General features: G+C 42.9%; 1 protein-coding gene across 1 annotated transcript in view; it reads left to right on the top strand.

The window, feature by feature from the left end:
* Positions 1-12,294, top strand: part of adcy5 (adenylate cyclase 5) — a 167,585-nt gene that overhangs the window by 122,899 nt on the left and 32,392 nt on the right. The window contains exon 8 of the mRNA XM_060929728.1: positions 453-590. Within this exon, the coding sequence (XP_060785711.1) occupies positions 453-590 (138 nt within the window). The remainder of the gene's footprint in view (positions 1-452; positions 591-12,294) is intronic.

Here is a 12,294-nt window from a genome sequence, read left to right as displayed (position 1 = left end):
ATTCCTATATTTAATAAAATGAGATAAATAAAATTTTGATAATAAAATATTTGCCTTCAGTTCCCCTTCAATAAAAAAAAAAAACAGCTTGTCGTGTAACTCAGTAGCTGTTGTCCTGACGATAGTTTTAATCTTAGATTATGTAGAGCATTCGCCATACAAGTCCCTGTGAACTGAGCTGTTACTATCGAGACAATAACATATTAGAACGCTGTGCCATGCAGCCTGTTAGTGTTATACAAAATTAGTCAACATCTTCTGACCAATCAGATTCAAGAATTAAACAGTATAGTTATTAATGCTGCACCACGTGCACAATTGACCGGCCTTGTACATCTTGTGTACATGTTAAAAACCAGTACAAACTGGACATTAGTTACATAGTGTAAAATGGTTATATATAAATAAATAGAGCACTAAAGACTGTTACATATCAATGCTCTTCCTATCAGAAAGAAGAAAAAGCCATGATTGCCAAAATGAATCGGCAGCGGACAAACAGCATCACCCACAACAGCTCACACTGGACCGACCGGCCATTTTATAACCACCTGGGGGGCAACCAGGTCTCTAAAGAAATGAAGAGAATGGTAAGAGGAATACACACACAGGCATTCTTACTCTTTTTCTCTCTCTGACCTTCATTAAACACACTTTTCCTGCAGTTGCTGCCTTGACACTGCGTACGTAAGAGCTTTCAGCTTGTTCAGACACATCTAATAGCTTTAAGAACACTGTTAGACCAGAACAATTCTGAGGTGTTGAACAGCATCATGTTTGCATTGGCTTTAATTACTTGGATTCACACCAATTAGCACTTTAGTCTCCGGATATTTTTTTTCACACAGTGAATTAACTAAATCTAAGCAGTTCAATGGACGTCCCTCTACAGTGACGTTCAGAACGTCTTCTCCTCTTTGTACCCGTGACTGTCACTAATCTCTCCTCTTTTCCTTGCCTGTGGGGCCCAAAGGGAACGACCCTCTGATTAAATAAAGCAGACTCGCCTCACACGAAGTCCTCAGGGATTTAATCAGGCAAAGTGGAACCTGCAAATAGGCCGAGCGCAAGGCCAAGAGGGAAACGCTTTATCGTGCTTTCTTTCTGTTATTTAGTTGACTCTCACTTTGCTAATACAATTGTGAAGGCCACAGATCCAGGCTAATTGATGGGGCCGTGTCTATCAGAGCAAACAAAAAAAAAGGGTATTTAGAGGTGTAACGTGTTCTCATTTCTGTTTACTGGTCTCAGAGAAAGGCCAGGGTGGGGACATAGCTCAGTTTGAGTTTTAAAGGTTTCTCATTAAAGGTACATCATAGCCCTGATTGCTTATTTAGGCAATGTTCATCTCAGACTAACACCATTCAGTGGTGTTAATTAAGAAGTATGTAAATGTTCACAATGAGTGTCATTTCCGATCCATAAAAAAAGGCACATCCTGTTTTTGTCCCTGTACAGTCATGGTGGCCCTGTGAAACAAGTGACTTTACACGTCTAAGTGCTCCCCAGTGCTCTGAGTACAGGAATGTGAACTGGAAGGGGACATACATGTGGGAATGTGCTATGTCCTTTATTCACACTTTATTGTTGATTTTGAAACCAAGACTCCCTCAGCTGGAAAGTAGACATGGCAAAAACTGTCAATTTAGGAACATCATGACAAATTTCAAGCTAAATGAAGCATAGGATGTGCATTTAAGTGATATTATAACATGCTTTCCATGAATAGGTAAAATATGGCATTTTGGAAGCAAATGGTTAGAATAAATATTATCATCATCATCATCAATCGACATGGAATGTACCCAAAAATTCTTGAATGAATCACATATATACAGTGCCTTCCACAATTATTGGCACCCCTTGTAAAGATCAGTAAAAAGGATTCGGAAAAATACACCTTCTGGTGAAGTTACTTCATCCCACACTGAATATACAGTGGGGCAAAAAAGTATTTAGTCAGTCACCAATTGTGCAAGTTCTCCCACTTAAAAAGATGAGAGAGGCCTGTAATTTTCATCATAGGTATACCTCAACTATGAGAGACAAAATGAGAAAAAAAAATCCAGAAAATCACATTGTCTGATTTTTAAAGAATTTATTTGCAAATTATGGTGGAAAATAAGTATTTGGTCAATAACAAAAGTTCATCTCAATACTTTGTTATATACCCTTTGTTGGCAATGACAGAGGTCAAACGTTTTCTGTAAGTCTTCACAAGGTTTTCACACACTGTTGCTGGTATTTTGGCCCATTCCTCCATGCAGATCTCCTCTAGAGCAGTGATGTTTTGGGGCTGTCGCTGGGCAACACGGACTTTCAACTCCCTCCAAAGATTTTCTATGGGGTTGAGATCTGGAGACTGGCTAGGCCACTCCAGGACCTTGAAATGCTTCTTACGAAGCCACTCCTTCGTTGCCCGGGCGGTGTGTTTGGGATCATTGTCATGCTGAAAGACCCAGCCACATTTCATCTTCAGTGCCCTTGCTGATGGAAGGAGGTTTTCACTCAAAATCTCACGATACATGGCCCCATTCATTCTTTCCTTTACACGGATCAGTCGTCCTGGTCCCTTTGCAGAAAACAGCCCCAAAGCATGATGTTTCCACCCCCATGCTTCACAGTAGGTATGGTGTTCTTTGGATGCAACTCAGCATTCTTTCTCCTCCAAACACGATAAGTTGAGTTTTTACCAAAAAGGTCTATTTTGGTTTCATCTGACCATATGACATTCTCCCAATCCTCTTCTGGATCATTCAAATGCTCTCTAGCAAACTTCAGACGGGCCTGGACATGTACTGGCTTAAGCAGGGGGACACGTCTGGCACTGCAGGATTTGAGTCCCTGGCGGCGTAGTGTGTTACTGATGGTAGCCTTTGTTACTTTGGTCCCAGCTCTCTGCAGGTCATTCACATGTGGGATTTTTGCTCACCGTTCTTGTGATCATTTTGACCCCACGAGGTGAGATCTTGCGTGGAGCCCCAGATCGAGGGAGATTATCAGTGGTCTTGTATGTCTTCCATTTTCTAATAATTGCTCCCACAGTTGATTTCTTCACACCAAGCTGCTTACCTATTGCAGATTCAGTCTTCCCAGCCTGGTGCAGGTCTACAATTTTGTTTCTGGTGTCCTTTGACAGCTCTTTGGTCTTGGCCATAGTGGAGTTTGGAGTGTGACTGTTTGAGGTTGTGGACAGGTGTCTTTTATACCGATAACGAGTTCAAACAGGTGCCATTAATACAGTTAACGAGTGGAGGACAGAGGAGCCTCTTAAAGAAGAAGTTACAGGTCTGTGAGAGCCAGAAATCTTGCTTGTTTGTAAGTGACCAAATACTTATTTTACAGAGGAATTTACCAATTAATTCATTAAAAATCCTACAATGTGATTTCCTGGATTCTTTCCCCCATTCTGTCTCTCATAGTTGAGGTATACCTATGATGAAAATTACAGGCCTCTCTCATCTTTTTAAGTGGGAGAACTTGCATAATTGGTGGCTGACTAAATACTTTTTTGCCCCACTATATTCACAGAAAAACAAATCCCTCAACAAGAAATAATCATCCATCCATTATCTGTAGCCACTTATCCTGTTCTACAGGGTCGCAGGAGCCTATCCCAGCTGACTATGGGCGAAAGGCAGGGTACACCCTGGACAAGTCGCCAGGTTATCGCAGAGACAAACAACCATTCACATCTACGGTCAATTTAGAGCCATCAATTAGCCTAACCTGCATGTCTTTGGACTGTGGGGGAAACTGGAGCACCCAGAGGAAACCCACGCAGACATGGGGAGAACATGCAAACTCCACACAGAAAGGCCCTTGCCGGCCACGGGGCTCGAACCCAGACCTTCTGGCTGTGAGGCGACAGTGCTAACCACTACACCACTGTGCCGCCCAAGAAAGAATCATTTTCAGCAAAAAGACGTGCCAAAATTATTGTCACCCCTGGAAATTATAGTGAACACAGTGCCACTGAAGCATGTTTCCCATTTCATTTGTACATGTTTGTTTGTTTTGATTGGAGTGTGTAGGAACTTTCAAGCTGCAATCCAGGACTTCCTGATTAACTGGGGAACAAATATGAGGTGACACAGAGGAAAATTCCCTTAGTCATCCATCAACATGGGAAAGATATAAATCTTTCATTCAGTGTAAAGATGTATTGTTTAAAAAAAAAAAAACACTGATATCAGCATGATGTAGTGTGCTCTGTTACCACCCCGGAGTTAGTTATTTTCCAGTAATAACACATAGTGAAGTGTTTTATTCCTTATCAGTTTGCACATTGTTACAGTTTTAAACTTATTTATGAACTTCACATCATACTTTTAGGGCGGCACGGTGGTGTAGTGGTTAGCGCTGTCGCCTCACAGCAAGAAGGTCCTGGGTTCGAGTCCCGGGGCCGGCGAGGGCCCTTCTGTGTGGAGTTTGCATGTTCTCCCCGTGTCCGCGTGGGTTTCCTCCGGGTGCTCTGGTTTCCCCCACAGTCCAAAGACATGTAGGTTAGGTTAACTGGTGACTCTAAATTGACCATGAGTGTGAATGGTTGTCTGTGTCTATGTGTCAGCCCTGTGATGACTTGGCGACTTGTCCAGGGTGTACCCCGCCTTTCGCCTGTAGTCAGCTGGGATAGGCTCCAGCTTGCCTGCGACCCTGTAGAAGGATACAGCGGCTAGAGATAATGAGATGAGACATCATACTTTTAACCATTTTCAGTTGCATACGGTATTTTATTGTGGAATATCCACCAGACTAGGTAGTTCCTGTTATCACTAATGTCAGTTTAACTACTGTATAAACAGCTGTTCCCACTGCGGCCTCCGTTTTATTTTCTCCCTCTTGTTAAGTTAATAGTGAGTAGACGTGGCTCTGACTGGACTCATACCTTTTTCTAGTGAGCTCCGTGGGCTTTCCAAGAAAAAAGATTGGACTAGAGGATGATGAATTTACCTCAGCAAAGTCTTTCCTAAACATTGTAAACAGCACTGTGTCCGTTACAACAGGAGGCGGCTCGACAGTCACTCCCGCAGTGCACTTCCGGACACGTTCACCAAAGCAGAACTCCCAAAGCAGATCACTGAACATGACCTACGCTTTGTGTGAAACAGTCACATACATCCCTCTGGGATCCCCTGATCTAAAAACAGTGCAACATGACCATATTGAGTTTTCCCTCTGCATTTCTGAAGGTCCTCCCACAGTGCTATATTAATGCTGAGGTGACTCATGCATGTTTGGAGCAGCACTGCGCTCTCACAGGGTCCTTGTATGTGACCTCCCACAGATAACAGTGTTTACTTTCACTAATCCTTCCCACATCCATTAATATATGCTCCCTCTCTCATGCAAAATAAATTAGACTTGTAACGAGTGATTGGGGGGATGTGCTCGTCATTGTTGGAGCTAAAACAGAGAACTTGCTGTAGTGTGCATGTACATAAGATATTATTGAACAGGAAGGAGACTAATAATTGTATTTATAACAGATTAATCGATTGACCCTTTTCCTTTTCTTATTTCCCTAACAATAATTTCACTGTTACAAATGTAACAAATTTGTGTTTCAGGACAATTTTACCTAAGAAATATATATGTGTCATGCCACGGGATTTTTCTACCAGATGCTGTGTTTACAGAATGCACAGAAATGACCTTGAAAAGTGTGCGATATTTTGCACTGTTTTCGCTGGCTGATCCAGTAACCGTCAACGAGTAATCACCTCAATAGCGCCCCTACGGGATACATACATACTTTTAACATCATCCACAACTGTGTTAAGGGGTGTTCACACGGCACATATTTGCATCGATGCTACACCGATGTATTTTGTTGCGATATATCTTACACCGGTGTAAATTTTGTGGAGCGTTCACACGTCACAAACCTGCTTACTAGAGAGAAGCGTGTTAGCACCGGTGCAGCCCCACTTGCGTTCACACGGCAGTTTTTGCGACCGTGCTATACGATAGTAATAATGCGGAAATGAAATATGCGCATGCGTGAAAATGTACTTCCTTTTCCCGGTTGTCATGGCATCACCAAGCGCCGGGAAAACAACGTGGATAAAGACACCAGTGTTGCCAGATACTGCTGACGTTTTCCAGCCCAAAATATGTTCAGATCCGCCAAAATGCACTTAAAACCGCCCAATCTGGCAACATTGGAAGACACGCAGTTCTGTAGTTGTTGATATTCGCCATTTTGGAAGCGCAAAATACCAGGATGCAAATTATGCAATGCCCGTATGTAATCAACTCTCCTCACGCGTAGCGAGTCTACCCCTGTAGCGTTCAGACGTCCCATTTTATATCGGTGCTGCCCCACAAACTAGCATTTTACTCCGGAGTAAATTTCTTAAACCACCTCCCGAGCAGGGTTAGATTTGTACCGGTTTAAGCAGCTTTCAGGGGCTACACCGGTATAACTTTGTACCGTGTGATCGCTCTACCGGGGCAGCCCCGGTGCTACACCGGAGTAAAAGTTGCCGTGTGAACACCCCTTTAGACTGAGGCCCTGTCCACACGGCAATGGATTCAGGTGAATCTGATAAAATTGTTTATCGTTTCACCCTGGCGTCCACATGGCACCGGCGTTTTGGGTGCCCCAAAACGAAATCTTTTGAGAACGGGTTCCAGAGTGGAAAAATCTGGCAACGGAGCCGTTGCGAAGTCGTCTGGATGAGTAGAACAGATTTGTTTACGATGACGTCACAACCACATGACTAGAACAAGCAGCACTCTCGTGCATCATTCGTAACAACAGAAATTGAAATTGTTTACACATTAACCTGACTGACTTGCCAGACAGACAATTTCCACCTGCTTTGATGAACAGAAAGTACAGCCTTCCACACAAAGCAACAGTTACCTGACTATAATGGAGGCAGAGGGGAAAAGGGTCAGAAGACCCTTCAACAGACTGTTTTGTATGAACCACTGCATTGCATTCACTTTTGTATACAGATTTTCTTTTAAACAAACAAGTAACTGAACCATTTCTTGAATTTCTTTTTTTTATTGGATAAGACTGCTTTTCAGAATGTTCACACACATTGGCGCTTACATTTTCAAAACGAACTGAAAGAGGCCAGCGCCTCGTTCCCATAACTACCTGCACTCTTAAAGGGCCAGCGCAGAATTTCCCCACCACTACACACAATGGCAAGTGGAAAAAAATAAACCCGTTACATGCGCATGCGTCCTACTTCTTCTTCTATTGTTCTGGTATCTCCGATGGGACCGTCTTACAGCGCACGTAGTGGTGTGGCATGTGTATTGCATCGTTTTCAGCAAGCGTTGCGTTGCCATATGTACCTGATATTTTACTGATCCGTTGCCCATGTGGACGTGATATTTAAAAAAAAAAAATCTCGTTGCCGTTGTCGTGTGGATGTAGCCTGAGGCTGGATCTAGAGGGCTTGAGACAGGGACTCGTTTTAAATGACTACCATGTAGTTACTGTTGAGAACCGGAAATGAGTCAACACTCGACAGCATCCATTCATTGTACAGTGGTGCTTGAAAGTTTGTGAATCCTTTAGAATTTTCTATATTTCTGCATAAATATGACCTAAAACATCATCAGATTTTCACACAAGTCCTAAAAGTAGATAAAGAGAACCCAGTTAAACAAATGAGACAAAAATATTATACTTGGTCATTTATTTATTGAGGAAAATGATCCAATATTACATATCTGTGAGTGGCAAAAGTATATGAACCTCTAGGATTAGCAGTTAATTGGAAGGTGAAATTAGTGTCAGGTGTTTTCAATCTATGGGATGACAATCAGGTGTGAGTGGGCACCCTGTTTTATTTAAAGAACAGGGATCTATCAAAGTCTGACCTTCACAACACATGTTTGTGGAAGTGTATCATGGCACGAACAAAGGAGATTTCTGAGGACCTCATAAAAAGCGTTGTTGATGCTCGTCAGGCTGGAAAAGGTTACAAAACCATCTCTAAAGAGTTTGGACTCCACCAATCCACAGTCAGACAGATTGTGTACAAATGGAGGAAATTCAAGACCATTGTTACCCTCCCCAGGAGTGGTCGACCAACAAAGATCACTCCAAGAGCAAGGCGTGTAATAGTGGGCGAGGTCACAAAGGACCCCAGGGTAACTTCTAAACAATTGAAGGCCTCTCTCACATTGGCTAATGTTAATGTTCATGAGTCCACCATCAGGAGAACACTGAACAACAATGGTGTGCATGGCAGGATTGCAATGAGAAAGCCACTGCTGTCCAAAAAGAACATTGCTGCTCGTCTGCAGTTTGCTAAAGATCATGTGGACAAGCCAGAAGGCTATTGGAAAAATGTTTTGTGGACGGATGAGACCAAAATAGAACATTTTGGTTTAAATGAGAAGCGTTATGTTTGGAGAAAGGAAAACACTGCATTCCAGCATAAGAACCTTATCCCATCTGTGAAACATGGTGGTGGTGGTATCATGGTTTGGGCCTGTTTTGCTGCATCTGGGCCAGGACACCTTGCCATCATTGATGGAACAATGAATTCTGAATTATCCCAGAGAATTCTAAAGGAAACTGTCAGGACATCTGTCCATGAACTGAATCTCAAGAGAAGGTGGGTCATGCAGCAAGACAACGACCCTAAGCACACAAGTCGTTCTACCAAAGAATAGTTAAAGAAGAATAAAGTTAATGTTTTGGAATGGCCAAGTCAAAGTCCTGACCTTAATCCAATCGAAATGTTGTGGAAGGACCTGAAGCGAGCAGTTCATGTGAAGAAACCCACCAACATCCCAGAGTTGAAGCTGTTCTGTACGGAGGAATGGGCTAAAATTCCTCCAAGCCGGTGTGCAGGACTGATCAACAGTTACCGCAAACGTTTAGTTGCAGTTATTGCTGCACAAGGGGATCACACCAGATACTGAAAGCAAAGGTTCACATACTTTTGCCACTCACAGATATGTAATATTGGATCATTTTCCTCAATAAATAAATGACCAAGTATAATATTTTTGTCTCATTTGTTTAACTGGGTTCTTGTTATCTACTTTTAGGACTTGTGTGAAAATCTGAAGATGTTTCAGGTCATATTTATAGAAGAAAGAAGAAACCTTTTATTTGTCACATGCACACTTCAAGCACAGTGAAATTTATCCTTTGCATTTAACCCATCTGAAGCAGTGAACACACACACACCCAGAGCAGTGGGCAGCCACACCAGAGCGCCCAGGGAGCAGTCAGGGGTTAGGTACCTTGCTCAAGGGCACCTCAGCCCAAGGCCGCCCCACGTCAACCTAACTGCATGTCTTTGGGTTGTGGAGGAAACCGGAGCAAACCCACACAGATACGGGGAGAACATGCAAACTCCACACAGAAAGGCCCTCGCCGGCCGCTGGGTTCAAACCCGGAACCTTCTTGCTGTGAGGCGACCGTGCTAACCACTACACCACCGTGCCACCGTTTCTATATTTATGCAGAAATATAGAAAATTCTAAAGGGTTCACAAACTTTTAAGCACCACTGTACATGTACTGACTGATTCTGAGTCCTGATCTCCATGTTTTCAACACTGTTGGTTAGAAAAAATAAAAACACATTTTATGACTATCTTGTATCAGCAACAGTTCTAGTTTTGTTGGTGCAGGTTAAAGTTGGTCCCATGTTCCATGTAACAGAGTATCAGTGACTAATGTTCTGACATAATTGGCACAGTGCCAAAAATGAATTTGGCATAGTGCCACCCAGTCATTGAGGCATCAAATTAAATTACCTCTAGCTGTTTTGCAAATCCATAGTAAAAGTAGTGTCATTCTAGTGCAAAAATACACTTTAGACCTAGATGAAACATGGACATTTTGACGTCTTTCTGCCTGGAAAATGGACTGTTTTGGGTGGCGCGCGCATGATTTCATGTCAGATTTACAGTAACTTCCCTTGGTCCGATTTCACTTTGGTTTGTATTTCCTGCATACGGAGGCTTGGTAGTGTAATGCAGCAGGCATAACTCAGAATCCATAATCTGAGCATCTGGTATGAAAATCCAGTGGACTGACACATATCGTTTTTGTCTTCAAAAGACACTGATCATTTAGTTCACGATAAACAAGGTGTGTTAGCTTATTAAATTAGTCACTGAATACAGCAGTGTGACCATTTTTACATTATGTTGTCTGCTGTACAGTAATGCTGTAAAACACTTCATTTTGGGGCATTTTGGGGCTCAACACAAGGTGTTTGACATTCCATAAAGTGCAGGAATCTGTATCACTCTTTACTGTGACACCACAAAACACTATAATATGTTAATGAGGCGGTGGCACGGTGGTGCAGTGGTTAGCGCTGTCGCCTCACAGCAAGAAGGTCCGGGTTCGAGCCCAGCGGCCGACGAGGGCCTTTCTATGCGGAGTTTGCATGTTCTCCCCATGTCCGCGTGGGTTTCCTCCGGGTGCTCCGGTTTCCCCCACAGTCCAAAGACATGCAGGTTAGGTTAACTGGTGACTCTAAATTGAGCGTAGGTGTGAATGTGAGTGTGAATGGTTGTCTGTGTCTATGTGTCAGCCCTGTGATGACCTGGCGACTTGTCCAGGGTGTACCCCGCCTTTTGCCCGTAGTCAGCTGGGATAGGCTCCAGCTTGCCTGCGACCCTGTAGAAGGATAAAGCAGCTAGAGATAATGAGATGAGATGAGATAATGAGATGAGATGTTAATGAGGCACTTTCAATACCTCATCCATTTAGGCAGTGATTAATTAGGTTAGAATTGACCAATTCACCACATATCTTACCAGATTTTAATATATAAACAAGTATATGTAAACAAGTAAGCTCCAAGAAAGACACATCCAGGCTGGACAAACTGATCAGGCAGGCCGGCTCTGTGGTCGGCATGAAGCTGGACTCTCTGGTGACGGTGGCAGAGAAGAGGTCTATGGACAAACTATTGAACATCATGGATGATGCCAGTCACCCTTTGCACACCGTCATTAGCAACCAGAGGAGCCTGTTCAGGGACAGAATGCTCCTTCCCAAGTGCAGGACGAACAGATTCAAAAACTCCTTTGTCCCTCATGCCATCAGACTGTACAACTCCTTTCTGGGGGGGGGGGGGTAACAGGAGGACAGAGGACAGGAAGGAGCAGTAGCCTAGCCTGACAATAAGCAATACCGGACAATGTGCAATATAGTTAGTTTTTTTTTTTTTTTTTTTCCTTTTTTATCAGACATCTAATTTTTGGGTTTGTTTACCTGACATGTTTCGACGTACAACTTCCGTCTTCCTCAGAGTGTCACCGGATGTTAATTGGTGACGCATCTTTTATCAGCTGCTGTTTCTGAAGGCGTGGCCTTCCTGTCTGGTTTGACAGGTCGGTCACGCCTTATACTGTCTGTTCGTCCCCTGCAAGATGTGACTCCAGGTATGGGAGAGCATGTATGCTCCCTCATCCCGGTTGATGGTCCTCGGGCTTCGCTTACGGATCTCTATGGCCTCCCTGATCCAGCGCTGATGTTTGTTATCTTCTGTGCGGATGACTCTGGCATTCCCCCAGTCCATAATGTGGTTTTCCCTTTTACAGTGATCTGTTATAGCTGACTTATAATTTTCCTGTTGTGCCTTTTCTTTTATTGTTCGGGTTTGTCTTGTAGCTGTCTCCTTTTCGCACTCTTTCTTATGTTCATGTTTTCTTGTGTTGAAACTCCTTCCTGTCTCCCCAATATAAGTTTTATTGCATAATTTACATGGAATCTCATATATGGTGTTGCATCTGTTGTCCGGATGTATTCTATCTTTGGGATGCACCAGGATCTGACGGAGTGTTGTGTGTGGTTTGACAGGTGTGTTAACATTGTGTTTCCTCATTACTCTTTGAATGCGTTCAGTTATTCCCCTGATGTATGGTAATGTAACTACTCCCCTGTGTTCTTGTTTGTTAGTTTGTTTTTTCTCTTTCTTCTGTGTTTTGTTGTTCTTAACCTGTTCCACCCCTTTGGATATTGCCCATTGTGGATATTGACATGCCTTCAGTGCGTGTTGTATATGTTGTTCCTCCTGTTCTTTGTCCTGTGGATCTGTAATTATTGCTGTGCGTTCATGTAATGTTCTAACTACGGATATTTTGTGCATTATGGGGTGTTCGGAAGTCCAGTTTAAATATTGGTCGGTATGTGTGGGTTTTCTGTGTACTTTTATTTTGATGTCCCCATCTTCTGTGTGTTGTATTTTTAAATCCAAAAATGCTATTGACTGCTCCGTTTCCTCTTCATGTGTGAATTTTATATTGCCGGTATTGTCTATAGTATTGAGATGGTCGGTAAGTTGTT

The sequence above is a fragment of the Neoarius graeffei genome, chromosome 9 (genome assembly GCF_027579695.1).
Source record: "Neoarius graeffei isolate fNeoGra1 chromosome 9, fNeoGra1.pri, whole genome shotgun sequence".
NCBI lineage: Eukaryota > Metazoa > Chordata > Actinopteri > Siluriformes > Ariidae > Neoarius > Neoarius graeffei.
The sequence above is the reverse complement of the archived record's forward strand: the minus strand, read 5'-3'. Positions and strand labels throughout refer to the sequence as shown.